General features: G+C 37.6%; 1 protein-coding gene across 1 annotated transcript in view; it reads right to left on the minus strand.

Annotated features, from left to right (window-relative positions):
- Positions 1-5039: 5039 nt before the first annotated feature.
- LOC109570108 (complement factor H-like) overlaps positions 5040-22755 on the minus strand; it is a 377373-nt gene continuing 359657 nt past the window's right edge. Inside the window, 6 exon segments of the mRNA XM_070768847.1 lie at positions 5040-5449; positions 5885-6067; positions 17312-17485; positions 18535-18711; positions 20529-20702; positions 21404-21613. Of these exon segments, the coding sequence (XP_070624948.1) occupies positions 5253-5449; positions 5885-6067; positions 17312-17485; positions 18535-18711; positions 20529-20702; positions 21404-21613 (1115 nt within the window). The 3' untranslated portion in view covers positions 5040-5252.

Here is a 22755-nt window from a genome sequence, read left to right on the forward strand (position 1 = left end):
CTTCAGGGTTATTGAACAGATGGTGCTAGTGGTACAGAACTTGCTGGCCAATGCAGGAGATGTAAGAGCATAGGTTTGATCTCTGGGTTGTGAAGATCACCCGGAGGAGGAAATGGCAACCCACTGCAGCATTCTTGCCTGGAGAGTCCCATCGACCCAGAAGCCTGGCAGCCTACAGTCCATAGGGTCGCACAGAGGTAGACATGGCTGAATGCACAGCAGCCTATATTTTGACTAGATGACTCTTATGCAACTGTATACATTAGTCAAAATTTCTTGAACTGTGTGCTTAAAGAGTGTGAGCTTATTGTATGTAATTACCTGAGTAAAATCAGATTTTATTTTTCAGGTGTAAAAATACACTTCTTTGTTTTATTACTCCCATTTAACTTGAAAAATTATGTAACTCTAAAAGGAATCTACTTTTAAGGGAATAACTGCAAATACCAAATATCAAAATTTTAAAATGATCAAGGCATTTTTCTGTCAACCTGTGTACTACACTTTTTATACAAATTTGACACCAACCCCTTGGACATTGTATTGTGAGTTTTGTTTTTAATTTCATGTTTGTGAATTCCTCTATTAAAAATAATTACTTTTAAGAGTGATTCTGAAACCACTTTATTTTATTCAATATATTTTCATAGTTAATAAAAGATCTTAGACTTAATTATCCTTGATGGATTTAAAAGATTGACTTCTCATACGGCATTAATGTAAACCTAAATTTCCTTCTTGATATTAGACTTGGGCTGTATAATTTATCATTTGCATCTTAGTATGTGGATAAGGCCACTTCTCTCAAAGAGAATTAACTGTGTGTAGGATCTGTTCATAATTCTTTAATTTAAAAAAATAGAAGTTTGACATATACAGACTACTATATATAAAATAGATGACTAATAAGGACCTACCATATAAGACAGGAAACTCTAGTCCATACTCTGTTACAGCCTATAGGGGAAAAGAATCTAAAAAAAAAAAGTGTATATCTTTAACTGAGTCACTTTGCAATGCATCTGATACTACACATTATAAATCAACTATGCTCCAATAAAATTTGGTTTTAAAATAAAAAAAATAAGTCTGAGACTTGTTCACGATTCTCATATTTGCATATAATGATCCATGCCCAGTACATAGTCATCTCATTTTTAGCTTAGAAAATCATAACCTTTCACTGAAACTGAAAAAATATTTTGTGTTCTTACTGTCCGGGTTACATCTTTAGACTCACTCTTCATTCACTAAGTCACTATTAAAAAGAATGAATTTTTGCCATTTTATACAACATGATTGGACTTGGAAGGTATTATTCTTTTTGAAATTTGTCATACAGAGAAATACAAGAACCATATGATATCAATACAAGAACCGTATGATATCACTTTTTTGTGGAATTAGAAAAAAATTAATTGAAAAAGACACATGTACCCCAGTGTTCATCGCAGCACTGTTTACAATAGCCAGGACATGGAAGCAATCTGCATGCCCATCAGCAGTTGAATGGGTAAGAAAGCTGTGGTACATATAGACAATAGAGTATTACTAGGCCATTAAAAGGAACACATTTGAATGAGTTCCTAATGATGTGGATGAAACTGGAGCCAATTATATAGAGTGAAGTAAGCCAGAAAGAAAAACACCAATACAGTATACTAACACATATATATGGACTTTAGAAAGATGGTAATGGTAACCCTGTATGTGAGACAGCAAAAGAGACACAGATGGATAGAACAGTCTTTTGGACTCTGTGAGAGAGGGATAGGGTGTGATGATTTGCGAGAATGGTGCTGAAACATGTATAATATCATATATGAAAAAAACACCAGTCCAGGTTCAATGCAGGATACAGGATGCTTGGGGCTGGTGCACTGTGATGACCTAGAGGGATGGTACGGGGAGGGAGGTGGGAGGGTGGTTTAGGATGGGGAACACATGTACACCCGTGGTGAATTCATGTTGATGTATGGCAAAACCAATACAATATTGTAAAGTAATTAGCCTCCAATTAAAATAAATACATTTATATTTTTTAAAATTTAAAAAAATGAATGAATGTAACAAAACAGCAACAGACTCACAGATACAGATAATGAGCAAATGGTTGCCAGTGGGGAGAAGGAAGCAGGGAGGAACAATAGGTGTATTTGATTAAGAGATATTATGTATAAAATAAAGAATCTCCAAGGACATAGGAAGCATAACCAATATTTTACAATAACACTAAATACAGTATAATATTTAAAAATTGTGGATCTCTGTGTTTTACACCAGAAATATGTCAACTACAAATTATTTTAAAACAAAGTATTGTAAAGATTTGCTAAAACTTTTTAAGTGAAAGTTGATTATGAACAGAGTCTGTAAATTAACACTCATCTTTACACAGAATGATAATAAGTGCAGAAAAATGATAGAACTGATCTTTAAAAATCACCATTTTCTAGACAACAGTGAAATAACTGTTTGTAGCCTTGGTCATAAATAAATTCTACAACCATTAGTTGAAAAATTTGGAGAAATAATATCTACAAAAATGTTAATATTTACAGCAAAGCTAACTGTAACAATTTCATTTAAGGGTGAGAAAAACAGCTGTTACCAGCAATTCAGATTTACATCAATTAGCACCAGAGGTGATGGCTATGCTTCTTAGACTAAGACGGTCAATTGATGTAGTACAAAGTAATAAGATAATACCTTAAATATTGTAGCTTGATTATTTAAATCTATTTTAATAAAAAAAATTTTATGATATTTAGAAATTTAAAATGTTTATAGTTAACTGATTTAAGCTTAATATGCTGTTTAAAATGTATGAACATAAAAATCACCTTTCAGACTGGTGGTGAATGTTTCTAAAATGCTTTGTACCAGCAAAATAAGGAAAATGTAACTAGACCTGGAGTTTATTAGCAAATTGATCTCTAAAGGTCCTGTTGTGTCACTTTGGATATTTCTTTTAGAAAATATTTTAAGGTTCAATGTTGATGATATACACTGAAGACAGAAAAATTCAAGAATTCATGTAAGTAAAAAGAAGTGAAACACCTTTTACACCTATTATCTGTGAATATTGAGTATGCCAAAGCCTTTGAGTGTGTGGATCACAATAAACTGTGAAAAATTCTGAAAGAGATGGGAATACCAGACCACCTGATCTGCCTCTTGAGAAATTTGTATGCAGGTCAGGAGGCAACAGTTAGAACTGGACATGGAACAACAGACTGGTTCCAAATAGGAAAAGGAGTCCATCAAGGCTATATATTGTCACCCTGTTGATTTAACTTATATGCAGAGTACATCATGAGAAACACTGGACTGGAAGAAACACAAGTTGGAATCAAGATTGCTGGGAGAAATATCAATAACCTCAGATATGCAGATGACACCACCCTTATGGCAGAAAGTGAAGAGGAACTAAAAAGGCTCTTGATGAAAGTGAAAGAGGAGAGTGAAAAAGTTGGCTTAAAGCTCAACATTCAGAAAACGAAGATCATGGCATCCAGTCCCATCACTTCATGGGAAATAGATGGGGAAACAGTGGAAACAGTGTCAGACTTTATTTTTCTGGGCTCCAAAATCATTACAGATTGTGACTGCAGCCATGAAATTTAAAAAGATGCTTACTCCTTGGAAGGAGAGTTATGACCAACCTAGATAGCATAATCAAAAGCAGAGACATTACTTTGTCAACAAAGGCTCGTCTAGTCAAGGCTATGGTTTTTCCTTTGGTCATGTATGGATGTGAGAGTTGGACTGTGAAGAAGGCTGAGCACTGAAGAATTGATGCTTTTGAACTGTGGTGTTGGAGAAGACTCTTGAGAGTCCCTTGGACTGCAAGGAGATCCAACCAGTGCAGTCTGAAGGAGATCAGCCCTGGGATTTCTTTGGAAGGAATGGTGCTAAAGCTGAAACTCCAGTACTTTGGCCACCTCATGAGAAGAGTTGACTCATTGGAAAAGACTCTGATGCTGGGAGGGATTGGGGGCAAGAGGAGACAGGGACGATAGAGGATGAGATGACTGGATGGCATCACTGACTCGATGGACGTGAGTCTCAGTGAACTCAGGGATTTGGTGATGGACAGGGAGGCCTGGTGTGCTACGATTCATGGGATCGCAAAGAGTCGGACACGACTGAGCAACTGATCTGATCTGATCTGTGAATTCAACTCTAGCTATACTAAATAGTTTCTTACATTTCTTGCCAATATTTTTCTATAAACCTTTATTCAGTGTTTAAAGCAGAGTGTCTTATCTCTGTGTGTGTATTTAATGTTCAATTTTTAAATCACATATATGCCATGTTATAGTAGTTATGCAATATGATTCTCATTGTTCTTTATTTGAATTATGTGTACTTCATAAGCATCTTGTAAAATATTATGAGATCCAACCAGTCCAGGCCAAGGTAAATCAGTCCCGAATGTTCATTGGGAGGACTGATGCTGAAGCTGAAATTCCAATATATTGGCCGCCTGATGTGAAGAGCTGACTCCTTTGAAAAGACCCTGATGCAAGGAAAGATTGAAGGAGGGAGGAGAAGGGGACAACAGAGGATGAGATGGTTGGATGGTATCACTGACTCAATGGACATGATTTTGAATAAGCTCTGGGAGTTGCTGATGGACAGGGAGGCCTGGAGTGCTGCAGTGCATGGGGTCACAAAGAGTCGGACACGACTGTTTGACTGAATTGAACAGAAATTATTATGTATTTCATCATTTTTGGTTTATTCATCTATTGATAGATGATCAAAAGTAAGATAAATTACTTATATTTAATTGCTGAAATAAGTATGACATAGTTTGCTTTTATATGTTTAATAAGTTATATTATCAATATTTTGACAGTTTTCCATTTCTTTCCACACTTTTTCCCCATGTTTTCTAAAACAGAGTTTCAGAAACCCTCAGAAGCAATGGAGAAAGCTTTAAGAAGTTTAGGAAACTGATGGGTGGAAGGAGGCATGAAATTGATTGACTCTAATTTCTTGCTGTAAATGTTTCATGAACAGGACACATAACATTTTGATTTGCCAAGTTTAATGAGGTACTTTTAAGAAGTGATTCATTGGACCCATCTCTCAATTACATTGTCCCCATAATATTTAATACAAATCTGATTTATGATTCAAGATGAGTTAAAAAATACTTGAGAAAATAAACAGAATTGAATTAATAAGGAAAAAGCTGAATACATGTACATATTTCAGTTTTACAACTGCATTTAGTCAATGTTTTATCCACATCGAGGATACACCACCTTTCCTTCCCGACAAGTTGCTCGAAATGTATGTTTTGGTGTCGGTTCACGATAACCATATCGACACATAAATTCAATAGTATCCTCTGTTTTAGAGTAAATTTTTTTATCGTGTTTCCATCTTAACTGTATGTGATGTTTTCTTATTGTTTCTTCTGAAATTACACATGCCTCTAAAATTAAAGAAAATAAACATGAACCTTTGAGTAATATGCAAATACTTTCAACAGAATTTCAGGGTTTCAAGAACTTTGGTCCAAAAATTCTTCCTCAAACCTTTTCTAAACCAATACACTGAAAATGTATGATGTAGGTTTCATCGTATTTAAAAAATTAATGTTATAAGAATGAGATACTTTGTTTAGTGTAATCATTAAATGTTATAAGAGTCATAATGTCAGTTATCATATGAAGAGCTTTCATAAAGGAGCCATTTGTTGCTTGAACATGAAATTTTCTAACTTTATTTCTATATACAGAGATTAATCCTTGGTGTGCAAGCATTAACTGGTTGTTATTTAATCCATAAAAACTCTATTATAAACAGTTAAACATTATGCTGTGTACAAGGATTATCCCAGGATCCAAGAGAAGTTTAAAGCATTTACCTAAGCATTTTGGTAGTTGTGACCACTCTCCATTCCGACATACTACGTTTCTGTTTCCCCGAAGTTCATAGTAGGCCTGACACCGGTACTCAACAATCGACCCTGTAGGATATACTGATTGCAGGAGTGAGGTAATGTATCCGTTGTCTATTGGTGGAGGAGGCCCACATTTTCCTTGAGAGTCTAAAAATAATGGTGTTTGCTTTATTCAAAGACAACTCCTACAGTTTTAAACAAATAAAATAAAAATGCAGCCAAATATGTCATACCAAAACTTAAGATTTCTGATGACAGAAATGATTTATTGAAGGAATTTTAATCACTTAATCAGAAATACACATTTTAAGACCTATTTTACCACCATGGAAGCACATATAGTACTTTAACAAATATGTCTGCTTTTGCAGTGTCCTGATGTTCAAACATGTTTTCTTTCAGAGTATATGCAGGAAAGATGGATAGCTAAGATAAAAAAAAAAAAAATTACCTTTTTATACAACATGTTGTAATGTCTGTGAAAGGAAACTTTGGCTTCCATTTCTGGACAAGATGAGGTAAAAATATTTGTGCTTATAGCATCTGCTAGGTATTCCTTCTGCCAAATAAAGGACCTGAGCATATTATAAAAACCAACACAGGAGACTGTGAAAAAAGTAGTAAGTCAATCTGCTTAGGGACCTTGGGATTCAAAGAGTTACACTGAAGAGAGTCTTTGGGGTTTTCATTTTGCCTTCTATGTACCCTGAGTGGGCCACAGAGACAGCAACCCAGAAATAATACAAGTTCAGAAAGAAAAAAAAGTCTCATGAAGCAGTTGATCTCTTTAAGAAAAGGCCCGGAAAAGAGTAGCCTAGCAAGATACAGTTTTCACAATACTTAATTAGTCTAGAAATACTACACTAAGTGTGTACACTAAGTTCTTGTGTGCACCAGGACCCAGAGACCCCACAGAGACTAAGCCAGAATTGTGTCTGAGTGTCTCCTGCAGAAGTATGGGTGAGCAGTGCACTGCTACAGGGGCAGGGGCTCTGGGTGCAGTAGACCTGGGTATTGCATAAGCCCTCTTGGAGGAGGCTGCAATTAACCCCACAACAGAGCCGCCAGAACCCACACAGGACTGCAGAAACAGTTTCTTAGAGGGCACAAACAAAGCCTTGTGCACAAATGAACCCAGGAGAAAGAAGCAGTGACCCCACAAGAGACTGACCCAGACTTGCTCATCAGTGTCCAGGAGTCCTCAGCAGAGGCATGGGTTAGCGGTGGCCTGCTGCAGGTTTGGGGGCATTGAGTGCAGCAGTGCATGCATAAGACCTGTTGAAGGTCACCAGTATCTTCCTTATCTCCACTACTGTTTGGCCACAGGTCAAAAGACAGGGAGAGAACATGACTCCACCCATCAAGAGAAAATTGAACTAAAGATTTACTGAGCATGACCCCTTCCATCAGACCAAGACCCAGTTTTACCCTGAGTCAGTCTCTCTCATCAGGAAGCTTCCATAAGCCTGTTATCCTCAACCATCAAAGGGCAGACAGAATGAAAACCACAGTCACAGAAAACTAACCAATCTGATCACATGGACAACAGCCTTGTAGAACTCCATGAAACTCTGAGCCATGCTTTATAAGGCCTTCAAATTGGATGGGTCATGGCAGAGGATTCTGACAAAATGTGGGCCACTAGAGAAGGGAATGCCAAACCACTTCAGTATTCTTGCCTTGGGCACCCCATGAACAGTATGAAAAGGCAAAAAGATATGACACTGAAAGATGAACTCCTCAGGTGGGGAGGTGCCCAGTATGCAGATCAGCAGAGAAATAATTGCGGAAAGAAAGAAGAGATGAAGAAAAAGCAAAAATAACATCCAACTGTGGATGTGACTGGTGATCGAAGTAAAGTCTGATGCTGTAAAGAGCACTATTGCATAGGGACCTGGAATATTAGGTCCATGAATCAAGGCAAATTGGAAGTGGTCAAACAGGAGATGACAAGAGTGAACATCGGCATTTTAAAAATCAGCAAAGTGAAATGGACTTGAATGGGTGAATCTGATTCAGGTGACCAGTATATCTGCTACTTTGAGCAAGAATCCCTGAGAATTGGAATAGCCATCATAGTCAACAAAACAGTCTGAAATGCAGTGCTTGCATGCAATCTCAAAAATGACAGAACAATTGCTGTTCATTTCCAAGCCCAAACCATTGACAAGCACAGTAATCCAGGTCTATGCTCTGAACATCAATGCTGAAGAAGCTGAAGTGGAATGGTTTTCTGAAGATGTACAAGGACTTCTAGAACTAAAAAGCAAAAAGATGTCCTTTTCATTATACTGGACTGGAAGGCATTATAATGGCATTATACTGGACTAACAGGCAAGTTTGGCGTTAAGAGTACAAAATGAAGCAGGGAAAAGGGTAACAGAGTTTTACCAAGAGAACACACTGGTCATAGCAAACATCCTCTTCCAATAACACAAGTGAAATCTCTACACATGGACATCACCAAATGTCCATGGAAAACTCTACACATGGACAATACCAAAATCAGATTGATTATATTCTTTGCAGCCAAAGATGGAGAAGCTCTATACAGTCAGCAAAAACAAGACTGGGAGCTGACTGTGGCTCAGAACATGAACATCTTGTTGCCAAATCCATACTTAAATTGAAGAAAGATGTGAAAACCACTAGACATTCAGGCATGACCTACATCAAATCCCTTACAATTATAGTGGAAGAAACAAATAGATTCATGGGATTTGATAAGACAGAATGCCTGAACAACTATGGAGAGTGGTTCCTGACTTTGTATGGATGAAGGGATCAAAATCATTCCCAATAAAAAGAAATAAAAACAGCAAAATGGTTGCCTCAAGAGGCCTTACAAATAGCTGAGAAAAGAAGAGATACTAAAGGCAAAGGAGAAAAGGAAAGATAAAACGATTTGAATGCAGTGTTCCAAAGAATCCAAGGAGAAAAAAGAAAGCCTTCCTCAGTGATCAGAGCAAAGAAAAAGAGGAAAACAATAGAATGGGAAAGACTTTAGATCTCTTCAAGAAAACTAGAGATACCAAGGACATTTCATGCACTGATGGGCACTATAAAGGACAAAAATGGTATAGACCTAACAGAAGTAGAAGATATTAAGAAGAGAAGGCAAGAATATATAGAAGAACTATACAAAAAAGATCTTCATGACCCAGATAACCACAAAGGTGTGATCACTCACCTAGAGCCAGACATCCTAAAATACAAAGTCAAGTATGCCTCAGGAAGCATCACTGCAAACAAAGCTAGTGGAGGTGATGGTATTCCAGTTGAGTTATTTCAAATCCTAAAGATGATGCTCTTTAAGTGCTGCCCTCAGTATGCCAGCAAATTCAGCAGTGAACAAAGGTCTGCAAAATGTCAATTTTCATTCCAATCCCAAAGAAAGGCAATCCCAAAGAATGTTCCAACTACAGTACAATAGCATTCATCTTACACGCTAGTAAAGTAATGCCCAAGTTCTCCACGCTAGGCTTCAACAGCACATGACCCATGAAATTCCTGATGCTCAAACTGGATACAGAAAAGGCAGAGAAACTAGAGATCAAATTGCCAACATCCATTGGATCATCAAAAAAACAAGAGAGTTCCACAAAAAAATCCACTTCTGTTTTATTGACTACACCAAAACCTTTGACTGTGTGGATCACAACAAACTGTGGAAATTAAACAGATGGTAACAACTGACCTGCCTCTTGAGAAATCTGTATGCAGGTCAAGAAGCCCCAGTTAGAATCAGACATGGAAGAAAAACTGGTTCCAAATCAGGAAAGGAGCACATCAAGTCTGTATACTGTCACCTGCTTACTTAACTTCTATGCAGAGTACATCACGCAAAATTCCAAGCCAGATGAAGCAGAAGCTGGAATCAATATTGTCAGGAGAAATATCAACAACGTCAAATATGCAGATGGCACCATCCTTATGGCAGAAAGTGAAGAACTAAAGAGTCTCCTAATGAAAGTGAAAGAGGAGAGTGGAAAAGTTAGCTTAAAAATCAACATTCAGAGAACTAACGTAATGGCATCCAGTCCCATCACTTCATAGCAAACAGATGGTGAAACAATGGAAACTGTGAGAGACTTTATTTTGGGGGCTCCAAAATCACTGCAGATGGTGAGTGTAGCCATGAGATTAAAACACACTTGCTCCTTAGAAAAAAGTTATGACCTACTTAGATAGCATATCAAAAAGCAGAGACATTATTTTGCCAACAAAATTCCACCTAGTGAAAGCTATGATTTTTTCAGTTGTCATGTATGGATGTGAGAGTTGGACTATAAAGAAAGCTGAGCACCGAAAAATTGATGCTTTTGAACTGTGGTGTTGGAGAAGACTCTTGAGAGTCCCTTGGAATGCAAGGAGATCAAACCAGTCAATCCTAAAGGAAATCAGTCCTGAATATTTATTGGAAGGACTGATAATGAAGCTGAAGCTCCAATACGTTGGCCAGCAGATGAAAAGAACTGACTATTTGGAGAAAATCCTGATGCTGGGAAAGACTGAAGGCAGAAGGATAAGAGTATAACAGAGGATGAGATGGTAGGAGGGCATCACTGACTTGATGGACATGAGGTTAGTTAAGCTTTGGGAGTTGGTGATGGATGGGAAATCCTGGTGTGCTTCAGTCCATCGAGTTGCAAAGAGTCAGACATGACTAAGCAACTGAATTGGACTGATTTAGTCTAGAAACACACGATGGCAGAAACCTCAGACCAATCCTTTTCATGCCTTGATCTACAGAGTCCAAGTAAGCAGCTCATATTTCCACCCACATAATGAGCGAACTCTTGAGAGAGTCCCTTGGACTGCAAGGAGGTCCAACCAGTCCATCCTAAAGGAGATCAGTTCTAGGTGTTCACTGGAAGGAATGATGTTGAAGCTGAAACTCCAATACTTTGGCCACCTCATGCAAAGAGCTGACTCATTGGAAAAGACCCTGAAGCTGGGAGGGACTAGGGGCAGGAGGAGAAAGGGACGACAGAGAATGAGATGGCTGGATTGCATCACCAACTCGATGGACATGAGTTTCAGTGAACTCACCGAATTGGTGATGGACAGGGAGGCCTGGCATGCTGTGATTCATGGGGTTGCAAAGAGTCGGACATGACTGAGCGACTAAACTGAACTGAACTGAACTGAATGAGGAAACAAGAAACCTCTGCCCTTTCTCCTGGTGTCAGAGGAGGTCAGGTGGGAACCTTGGCCTAGCACCCTACATGGCAGTAATTTATCACCCTACATGGCTGATTAATGAAGGAGTCCAATAACATCCTTAGTCTCAAGATAAAAAAGCTCAAGTGTCTGAATACAGTTGAAAATCCTTTATCAGACCAAAGACCAGGTAAACCTCAAAAGAGAAAAAGCAATCAACAGAAGACAACACTGAGATGACACAGATATTGAAATCATTGGATGATGGTTTTTAAAAATCTAGTCTAATTGGTAGAACTAGAAAATAGATTATTAGAAAACCACATGGATTGACAATATATCGCAGATGGCAGAATGATCAATAAGTTTGAATATTAACTAACCTTGAAAATAGACTGAGAAGAAAATGGACATAGCTTCAAGTATCTGTGGGAAGATAGCAAAGAAGGTTGAACATGAAGTTGAAAATAAAGAATAAGAGATAAAAAATAATGGCTGAGTTCCCTGTGCCATCATTTTCTGATGGTCTAAATGGAAAGGAAATCCAAAAGAATGGGGATATGTGTATATGTGTAGCTGATTCACTTTGATGTACAGTGAAGCTAACACTATATTGTATAGGAAATACACTCCAAAAAAATTTTTTTTGAATAATGGCTGATAATTTCTCAAATAGGGCATATGACTTAGCAACTAACCAAAAACAACTACATGCTAAAACTGCTCAGTGAATTCCAAATGGGATGGAGCCAAATAACTTAATGTCAAGATACATCATAATCAGTTCCTGTTGTGTTGTTCAGTTGCTCAATTGTTTCTGACTCTTTGCAACCCCATGGATTGTAGAAAGCCCAGGTTCCCGGTCCTTCATTGACTCCCAGAGTTTGCTCAAAGTCATGGCCATTCTGTCGATCATGCCATCCAACCATCTCATTTCCTGATGTCCCTTCTCCTCCTGCGCTTAATCTTTTCCAGTATCAGGTTCTTTTCCAAGGAGTCAGTTCTTCTCATCAGGTGGCCAAAATACTGGAGCTTCAGCTTCAGCATCAGTCCTTCCAATGAATATTCAGAACTGATTTCGTTTAGGAATGACTGGCTTGATCTCCGTGCAGTCTCAGGGACTCTCCAGAGTCTTTTTCAGCACCACAGTTCAAAAACTCAATTCTTTGGTAGTCAGCCTTCTTTGTGGTCAAACATTCACATCCATACATTACTGCTTGAAAAACCATAACTTTGACAATATGAACCTTTGTTGGTAAAGTGATGTCTCTGCTTCTTACCATGTTGTCGAGGTTTTTATGGCTTTTCTTCCAAGGAGTCTTTTAATTTCATGGCTGCAGTCAGCACCCACAGTGATTGTGAAGCTAAAAAGAATGAAGTCTGTCACTGTTTCCATTTTCCCCCATTTTTGACGTACAGTGATGGAATCCGATACAATGATCTTCGTTTTTTGAATGTGGTTTTCAGCTAGCTTTTTCAATCTCCTCTTTCACCATTATCAAGAGGCTCTTTAGTTCCTCTTTGCTTTCTGCCATTAGTGTGATGTCATCTGTGTATCTGAGGTTATTGGTATTTTTCCTGGCAATCTTGATTCCACCCTGTGCTTCTTCCAGCCTGGTATTTTGTGCGATGTTAAAGTAGCAGGGTGACAATATAGCCTTGACACACTCCTTTCCCAATTTTGAATCAGTTTGTTGTTCCATTCTGGTTCTGACTGTTGCTTCTTGACCTGCATACAGGTTTCTCAGGAGGCCGGTAAGGTGGCCAAGTATTCCCATCTCTGTAAGAATTTTCCACAATTTGTTGTGATCCACACAGTCAAAGACTTTAGTGTAGTCAATGAAGCAGAGTGTTTCTTCAATTCCTTTGCTTTTTCTATGATCCAACAGATGTTGTCAATTTAATTTCTAGTTTCACCGTCTTTCTAAATTTAGCTTGTACATCTCGAAGTTCTCAGTACACATGTTGAAATTTAGCTTGAAGGGTTTTGAGTATTACCTTGCTAGCATGTGAAATGAGCCCAGTTGTGTTGTGGTAGTATGAATATTCTTTGGCATTGCCCTTCAACTGACGTTTTCCAGTCCTATAGCCAATGCTGACCTTTCCAAATTTGCTGGCATATTATGTATAGTACTTTCACAGCATCATCTTTTAGCATTTGAACTAGCTCAGCTGGAATCCCATCACCTCCACTAGCTTTGTTTGTAGTGATGCCCACTTGACTTCACACTCCAGGATTTCTGGCTCCAGGTGACTTGTGGTTATCTGGGTCATTAAGTCCTTTTCTGTACAGTTCTTTTGTATATTCTTGCCACCTCTTCTTAATACCTTCTGCTTCTCTTAGGGGCATACTGTTTCTGCCCTTTATGTGCCCATCATTACATGAAATGTTCCCTTGCTCTCTCTAATTTTCTTGAAGACGTCTCTAGTCTTCTCCATTGTATTGCTTTCCTCTTTTTTTTTTTTTTTGCATTGCTCACTTAACAAGGCTTTCATATCTCTCCTTGCTATCCTTTGGATTCTGCATTCAGATGCGTATAATTTCCCTTTTGTCCTTTGCACTTTGCTTCTTTTCTTTCATCTCTTTGTAAGGCCTTCTCAGAAAGCCATTTTTCATTGTTGCATTTCTGCTTCTTGGGGATGGTTTTTCTCACTGCCTCCTATACAAACCTCCATCCATAGTTCTTCAGGCACTCTCTCAGATCTAGCCCCTTGAATATTTTTATCCTTTCTGCTATATAATCATAAAAGCCGTAATGGCCTAGTGGTTTTCCCTGCTTTCTTCAAGTCTGAATTTCACAATAAGGAACTCATGATCTGAGCCACAGTTAGCTTCCAATCTTGGTTTTGCTAACTGTGTAGAGCTTCTCTATCTTTGACTGCAAAGAATATAATCATTCTGATTTCGGTACTGACCATGTCGTGATGTCCATGCATAGAATTGTCTCTTGTGTTTTTGAAAAAGATGTTTGCTATGACCCTTGTCTTCTCTTGTCAAAACTCTTTTAGCCTTTCCCCTGCTTCATTTTGTACTCCAAGGCCAAACTTGCCTGCTACTCCAGGTATCTTTTTATTCCTACCTTACATACCAGTTCCCTGTATGAAAAGCAGATTTTTTTTTTGGTTTCTCCGGATAAACTACCTACGTGCATCTAAATACCTAGAGAGACTAAAAAGACCATGCAAAGACATATACTCAAAAACAATGCAGATCCATTTCAAACTATTTTATAATGTTCAAAAATCCACAAGGAAGTCAAGAAAAGAAAATCGTTGAGAATTGAAGGAAACACACACAAAACAAATAAGAAAATGGCAGACTGTCCTTAATAGTTAATAAGTCACTCTAAATATAAATGGTCCTAAATATATCAATGCAAAATGGCTGTCTGGGGAGGCCTTACAAATAGCTGTGAAAAGAAGAGAAGCAAAAAGCAAAGGAGAAAAGGAAAGATATAAGCATCTGAATGCAGACTTCCAAAGAATAGCAAGAGATAAGAAAGCCTTTCTCAGCGATCAATGCAAAGAAATAGAGGAAAACAAAAGAATGGAAAAGACTAGAGATCTCTTCAAGAAAATTAGAGATACTAAGGGAACATTTCATGCAAAGATGGGCTCGATAAAGGACAGAAATGGTATGGACCTAACAGAAGCAGAAGATATTAAGAAGAGATGGAAAGAATACACAGAAGAACTGTACAAAAAAGATCTTCACGATCCAGATAATCACGATGGTGTAATCACTGACCTAGAGCCAGACATCCTGGAATGTGAGGTCAAGTGGGCCTTAAAAAGCATCACTACAAACAAAGCTAGTGGAGGTGAAGGAATTCCAGTTGAGCTATTCCAAATCCTGAAAGATGATGCTGTGAAAGTGCTGCACTCAATATGCCAGCAAATTTGGAAAACTCAGCAGTGGCCACAGGACTGGAAAGGTCAGTTTTCATTCCAATCCCAAAGAAAGGCAATGCCAAAGAATGCTCACAATTACACTCATCTCACATGCTAGCAAAGTAATGCTCAAAATTCTCCAAGCCAAGCTTCAGGAATACATGAACCATGAACCTCCTGATGTTCGATCTGGTTTTAGAAAAGGCAGAGGAACCAGAGATCAAATTGCCAGCATCTGCTGGATCATGGAAACAGCAAGAGAGTTCCAGAAAAACATCTATTTCTGCTTTATTGACTATGCCAAACCTTTGACTGTGTGATCACAGTAAACTGTGGAAAATTCTGAAAGAGATGGGAATACCAGAACACCTGATCTGCCTCTTGAGAAATCTGTATGCAGGTCAGGAAGCAACAGTTAGAACTGGACGTGGAACAACAGACTGGTTCCAAATAGGAAAAGGAGTACGTCAAGGCTGTATATTTAACTTATTTACTTATATACAGAGTACATCATGAGAAACGCTGGGCTGGAAGAAACACAAGCTGGAATCAAGATTGCCGGGAAAAATATAAATAACCTCAGATATGCAGATGACCCCACCCTTATGGCAGAGAGTGAAGAAGAACTAAAAAGCCTCTTGATGAAAGTGAAAGTGGAGAGTGAAAAAGTTGGCTTAAAGCTCAACATTCAGAAAACGAAGATCATGCCATCCGGTCCCATCATTTCATGGGAAATAGGTCGGGAAACAGTGGGAACAAGTGTCAGACTTTATTTTTTGGGGCTCCAAAATCACTGCAGATGGTGACTGCAGCCATGAAATTAAAAGACGCTTACTCCTTGGAAGGAAAGTTATGACCAACCTAGATAGCATATTCAAAAGCAGAGACATTACTTTGCCTACAAAGGTCCATCTAGTCAGGGCTATGGTTTTTCCTGTGGTCATGTATGGATGTGAGAGTTGGACTGTGAAGAAGGCTGAGTGCTGAAGAACTGATGCTTTTGAACTGTCGTGTTGGAGAAGACTCTTGAGAGTCCCTTGGACTGCAAAGAGATCCAACCAGTCCATTCTGAAGGAGATCAGCCCTGGGATTTCTTTGGACATAATGATGCTAAAGCTGAAACTCCAGTAATTTGGCCACCTCATGCGAAGAGTTGACTCATTGGAAAAGACTCTGATGCTGGGAGGGATTGGGTGCAGGAGGAGAAGGGGAAGACAGAGGATGAGATGGCTGGATGGCATCACTGACTTGATGGACATGAGTTTGAGTGAACTCCGGGAGTTGGTGATGGACAGGGAGACCTGGCGTGCTGCGATTCATGGGGTCGCAAAGAGTCAGGCATGACTGAGCGACTGAACTGAACTGAACTGAACTGAACTGAATGTACTTCTTGGTTTGGATTCCCATCCTGTCTTATCTCTAAACACTGAAGTATCCCAGTACCAAGTTCAGCCTTTTTATTTTTATGTGTACACTCATTTCCTGCATGAGTTCAGCTAGTTATTGTTCAGTCACCAAGTCATGTCTAATACTTTGTGACCCCACGGACTGCTCATGCCAGGTTTCCAGGTCCCTGAGCTCTCCCAGAGTTGCGTAAGTTCATGTCCACTGAATCAGTGATGTCACCCAAACATCTCATCTTCTGTCACCCTCTTCTCTGTCTTCCTTCAACCTTCCAATGAATCAGCTATTCACATCAAGCTTAGCTTGAGGATTTTGAACGTAACCTTACTAGCATGGGAGATGACTGCTACTGTCTGGTGATCTGAACATTTTTTAGTACTGTCCTTCTTGGGAATTGGTGAGGATTGACCTTTTCCACTCCTATGACTACTGCTGGGTTTCCCAAATTGCTGACCTAATGAGTGTAGCACTTTTGTAGCATCATCCTGTAGGATTTTAAATAGCTCTGCTGGAACTCAGCTAGTAACCTACCTTTAAATATCATCCATAGGTACAGCTGCCCACATCTATGTCAGATTTTGTGATCAGGCCCCAGCTGCTTATTCCATGTCTCAAAGTGGAATTTCTTGGGCTGTTAAATGTAACTATGGAATCTTTTACACACTTATCTTCAGAAAACAACTGACTATCTTAATGTTTTAAGACAGGAAATGTCCCATGATTCCAACTTCTCAAATCTGGTCAACACTGTCATAAAATAAACATGTTAGATTACATATTCAGACCACAAAAGAACTGGATTTTTAGCATCATTTTTTTTTTTTTTTTGCAACCAAAAATTATTCCAGAAAGGCTACTTCATCCTAATTTTGATTCAATATATCTTGTTATTGTATTCTCTAAATTGGGTGGACAGGGTGAGTAAGATACTACCTTTACACTGAGGTGGTTCTGTCCAAGTTCCATTTAAACATACGACTTCCATCTCCCCCAAAAGGTCATAATTCCCAATGCATTCTTAACGTGCTCTCTCATCACTTTGATATCTAGACTTCTGATTGTGTATAATAGCATTTTCCACTTGAGGTGGATTCCCACAGGAAACATCTGAATAGAAAGGTAAAAAAGTATCTCTAATATAATGATTATCATGAACAGCAAGGGGGAAATAGAATGTCAAATATATTCCATGGTTGTTTCAATTCAACAGTTAATCTGTCATGAAAGACTGCTAATTGTCATCAGTTTATATGTAAGGTTAAGGGAAAGGAAATAAAGCAATATTTTTCAGCAGGAATTAAACTTCTGTACCTTAATTCTCTCCCTTATACTTCACTACAAAAGTGATACACAATTTTTAGGGCACTGAAAAAAAAGAGTTTTCCTGGAAATCTCTTTTTGAGGTTAGTAAAATAAAAATTATAAATTATATAAATTCAAAATGAATTTATAAATCATAAGCAAAACATAATAAAAATATCATTTGACTTCAAGATTTGGTTTACATTCATCCTGTTTATGAGATATAACTTTAGGGCCTTTCAGAAAATAAACACAATAGGTTCTTCTTTAGAGATTGATCAAGAATTAAACACTTTGAAGAATACTATAGTTGCAAGGAGAAGATGATTAATTAAAGATTTGAACAAAAATCTGGAAAAATAATAGAAAAATAAAGTGTAAATTTACAAAACTATACTTTAATGATATTTTGGGGCAAATGCTAAGGTCATCATCATCAATGATGTGCATTTTTCAGTGTGATTCAGGGGATGAAGAGGCTGTAACTACAAGAGGCTGTATCCATGGGTCCTAAACTGAAATACACACAGAATTCCTTGGCAATCATCAAGACATTGTCAGAGTTGCAGCCCCAGAGGTTTTGATTCAACAAGTCTGAGTGAGCCTGTGAATCTGCTTGCATATAACAGTTTACAGAATGTGCTGAGAATGCTCTTCCAGGACTGTGCTTTGAGAACTATTGGGCTACAACACCAAACACTGGGAACACAAGTCTATCCCTTTTTATGTTCAGGCACAAACTGGTTTTGACCTGGCCTAAAAGTAATCTATGTCCATTTAATGATAGTGGAGGCAATTTTCTACATTATATTATTTCAGATACTTATATAAATTTAAAAATTTTACCAAAGTACCTCTGCATGCTGGCCTTCCTATCCATTTGCTCTTAATACACTGTATAGTATTAGATCCATCCAACTGATAATATGATAGACACTTAAAAGCCACTTGTTCTCCTGACCTATAGAAATCCTTCTCCCGATCTGTGAGTACAGCATCCTCAAAGGTGGGCAAGTTAACACAATTTGTGCCTGAAAGAAAAAAGAATATGCATTTGTTTAGTACATCTTTAAAGATTCATAGTGACCACTGATTATATTCCAGAAAATAAATAGTTACATATCAAACCAATGAATATTCTACAGCATTTCTCTTATACCTTGAGACAAATGTCAGAAATCTTGATATGTCACATTGACCATCTCTATATTATCAAAAATACAACATGGGAATGGTGACATTCTAAGAGGTAGAGCTGCATACTTCTCAAATTTAAGGTATCTTCTCGCATGAAAGCCCACGTAAATTATGAATGTTTCTATTTTTGCTTTTATCAAAATATGTTACCTTGAGTTATGTTAAATGTCTTAGAAAATTGCATATTACAAAGAAATGATTGACAAATTAACAACAACTGAGTAGTTCAGCCATAGTACAGGAACAGAGACCAGAAATCTGAGATGTATATCAGAGGATATTAAAACTGAACCCAAGATGATGTGAAAGAGATAGTTTAGTGTTATCAAATTGCCAACGTCCATTGGATCACAGAAAAAGCAAGGGAATTCCAGAAAAACATCTACTTCTGTTCATTGACTACACTAAAGCACTTGATTGTGTAGATCACAACAAACTGTGGAAAATTCTTGAAGAGATGGGAATACCAGACCACCTTACCTTCCTCCTGAGAAAACTATGCAGGTGAAGAGGTAAGAGTTAGATCCATACACAGACAATTGACTGGCTCAAAATTGGAAAAAGAGTACTTCAAGGGTGTATATTGTCATCCCGCTTATTTAACTTAAATGCAGAGTACATCACGCAAAATGCCTGGCTGGATGAAGCTCAAGCTGGCATCCAGATTGCCAGGAGAAATACCAATAACCTCAGCTATGCCTCAGGTGACACCACCTTAATGGCAGAAAGTAAAGAGGAACTAAAGGGCCTCTTGGTGAAGGTGGAAGAAGAGACTGAAAAAGCTCGCTTAAAACTCAACATTCAAAAAATGGAGATCATGGCATCTGGTCCCATCACTTCACGGCAAATAAATGGGGAAAAACTGGAAACAGTGACAGACTTCGTTTTCTTGAGCTCTAAAATCACTGTGGATGGTCACTGAAGCCATGAAATTAAAAGATGCTTGCTCCTTAGAAGAAAAGCTATGACAAACCTCAACAGCATATTAAAAAGCAGGGACATCACTTTGCCAACAAAGCTCCACCTAGCCAAAGCTATGACTTTTCCAGTAGTCATGTATGATTTGAGAGTTGGATAGTAAAGAAGAGTCAGGCTGAGTTCCAAAGAATTGATATCTTCGAACTATGGTAATGGAGAAGACTCTTGAAAGTACCTTCGACTGCAAGATCAAAACAGTCAATCCTAAAAGAAATCGACCCTGAATATTCATTCAAAGGACTGATGCTGAAGCTGAAGCTCCAATACTTTGTTCACCTGATACGAAGAGCCGACTTATTGGAAAAGACCCTGATGCTGGGAAAGATTGAGGGCAGGAAGAGAAGGGGACAACAAACAATGAGATGGTTGAATGGCATCACCAATTCAATGGACATTGGTTTAAGCAAACACCAGGAGACAGTGAAGGACAGGGATGCTTGGCTTGCTACAGTCCATAGGGTTGCAAAGAGTCAGAAACAACTGAATGACTGAACTACAACAACAAATCAAACTTTTATTATTTCTAGGGTTATTAATCCTCTACCAGAATTCAGAACTTTTCATAGGTACCTTGTTAAATTCTAGAATTACTGCTCAATTTCATATTTGGGCCATTTATGCTTTGAATTAAAAGATATTTGTCAGCTTTAGAAAAAAAGGAAAAATACTATACTTATGCAATCTTGCGGACGAGACCATTCCCCTCCTAAACATCTTATAGATGCAGGTCCATCAGTTCCAAACCCTTCATCACAGTCATAAGTAACTTCTTCTCCATATTGGTAACTGTCTTTCTTGTGAGATATAACACCATTCTGAATATAAGGTGGAAGTCCACAAGGAAGTCCTGGGAAGAAATGAAAGAATGATTTCATGTTTTGCTAACTTGGAAATTTAATTTGATGTCCTGGTCAACATATTTGGTAGTTTTACTTGAAAATAATAAATCATTATACAGGAACTTCCATGACATGGGAGGAAAGTGCACAAATTTTTCTTAAAATTACCAGTCTGGTGTGTGTCCACTTGAGCAAGAACTTGAAACTGAAATTACCAATATATGAAAGAAATCATCAGTGCTGCTCTAACCAATCATGAGTAATAAAAGAAAAACACATTGAGACTCCACACTTAGGAAAAGTACTTAGGAAAAGTACTATATATTGTAAGACATTAAAAGGGACATTTTAGGGAAGACATAGGACACTTTTTTGAATCTTAGATAGATAGGAATATAAACAGGTTTATGAATATAATAGTTAGGTTTAATTTTATTGCATATCTAGTGTTAATACAAAATAATTGCCAAGTTGAAAAGCAATTCTCTATAGAACTAACAAAATTATTAATAACAAAGTGATTAATTTTATGTCAAATTTGATTTAATGTATAAATATATACATTTTATTTTAATATAAATGACCTATAAATAGATGTTACTTGATATATTTAGAAAACTAAAGGATCAAGTCTCATGACTTTGATGACAATTGATTAGTTTTAATGAATGGTACTGAAAATAGATTTTGGTTTGCCTAGTGTCCTCACCTACGCACTGAGGTAGAGAGCTCCACTTTCCCATGTGGCATATTATCACATTATTTTCAGATATCTTGAAGCCTTCTTCACATGTATAACTTAACTTAGTGCCATGTGCATACAGCTTTTGTTCATGTATTTCTCTCCTTTCTTCTGCAGAGCTAGATGAGCTAATGGTTCCATGGTCTATTTGAGGTGGTTGAGAACATCCAATTTTTTCTGTATGAAGTACAGAGGTCAAAGAGTAAAGTACAAATATAATCTTTAAATTAAAAATGTTAATACAATCAAATATTACTTTGGATTTTAAAATAAGAATAAAAAGAAAAGAATACTCAGAACAATTTACAGAATTCTAAAACTGACAGATATTTGAAACTTGCAAGCTATTTGTCTCCATAAACACTATGCTACTACCACTTGTTCCATGTGCCCCTTCATCCTTTTTGAAATGAATGTCTTATTGAAATGTTGGATGTATAACAGTATGTTAGCTTCAAATGGGCTACAAAATGCTTTTACTTTTACATGCATTATAAAATGACTACCAGTATGTCTAGTAGCAATAGTTCCTAACAAATGTATTACAATATTATTGACCATATTTGTATGCTGTATATTACATCCCCCTGCCTTCGTTATTGCATAACTGGAGTTTGTACTTCAAAATCCCCTGTACCTACTTTGCCAACCCCCTCCTCCTTTCTTGCAACAACTCACTAATTTTCTGTATCTGTATGAGCCTGTTTTCCTTTTGTTTTTAGACTTCACAAATAAGTGAAATCATGTGTCATTTGTCCTTTTCTATCTCACCTACATCTCTTAGAATAAATACTTCCTAGACACATCCACGTTGCTGCAAATGGAAATGTTTCATATTTTATGGCTCAGTCATAGTTCATATTGTGTGTATGTATAAAACACCTTCTTTATCTACTTATATATCAGTGGACTCTTTAGGTGGCCTCCATACCTTGGTTATTGTGTGTAATACTGCAATGAACATTGGAGTGCATAATCTTTTTAGATTAGTGTTTTTAGTTCCTATGAATAAATATCCAGTAGTGGAATAGCTGGATCACATGGCAGTTCTACTTTTAAAATTTAAAGGAAATTCCACATTCTTTTTCATAGCAACTCTGCCAGTTTACAATCCCACCAACAGTGCACAAAGATTCCCTTTTCTCCACATCTTTGACAACACTTGATGTTGTCCTTTTCATGGTAGCCATTATGACATGTGTGAAGGGACATCACAGTATGGTTTCAATATGGTTTTCCTGGATACAGTAGTCTTGGCTGCAAGTTTTTTTCATTACTTTCTATATGTTGTGCCAGTCCATTATGACCTAAAAAATATT

The sequence above is a fragment of the Bos indicus genome, chromosome 16 (assembly GCF_029378745.1).
Source record: "Bos indicus isolate NIAB-ARS_2022 breed Sahiwal x Tharparkar chromosome 16, NIAB-ARS_B.indTharparkar_mat_pri_1.0, whole genome shotgun sequence".
Lineage (NCBI taxonomy): Eukaryota > Metazoa > Chordata > Mammalia > Artiodactyla > Bovidae > Bos > Bos indicus.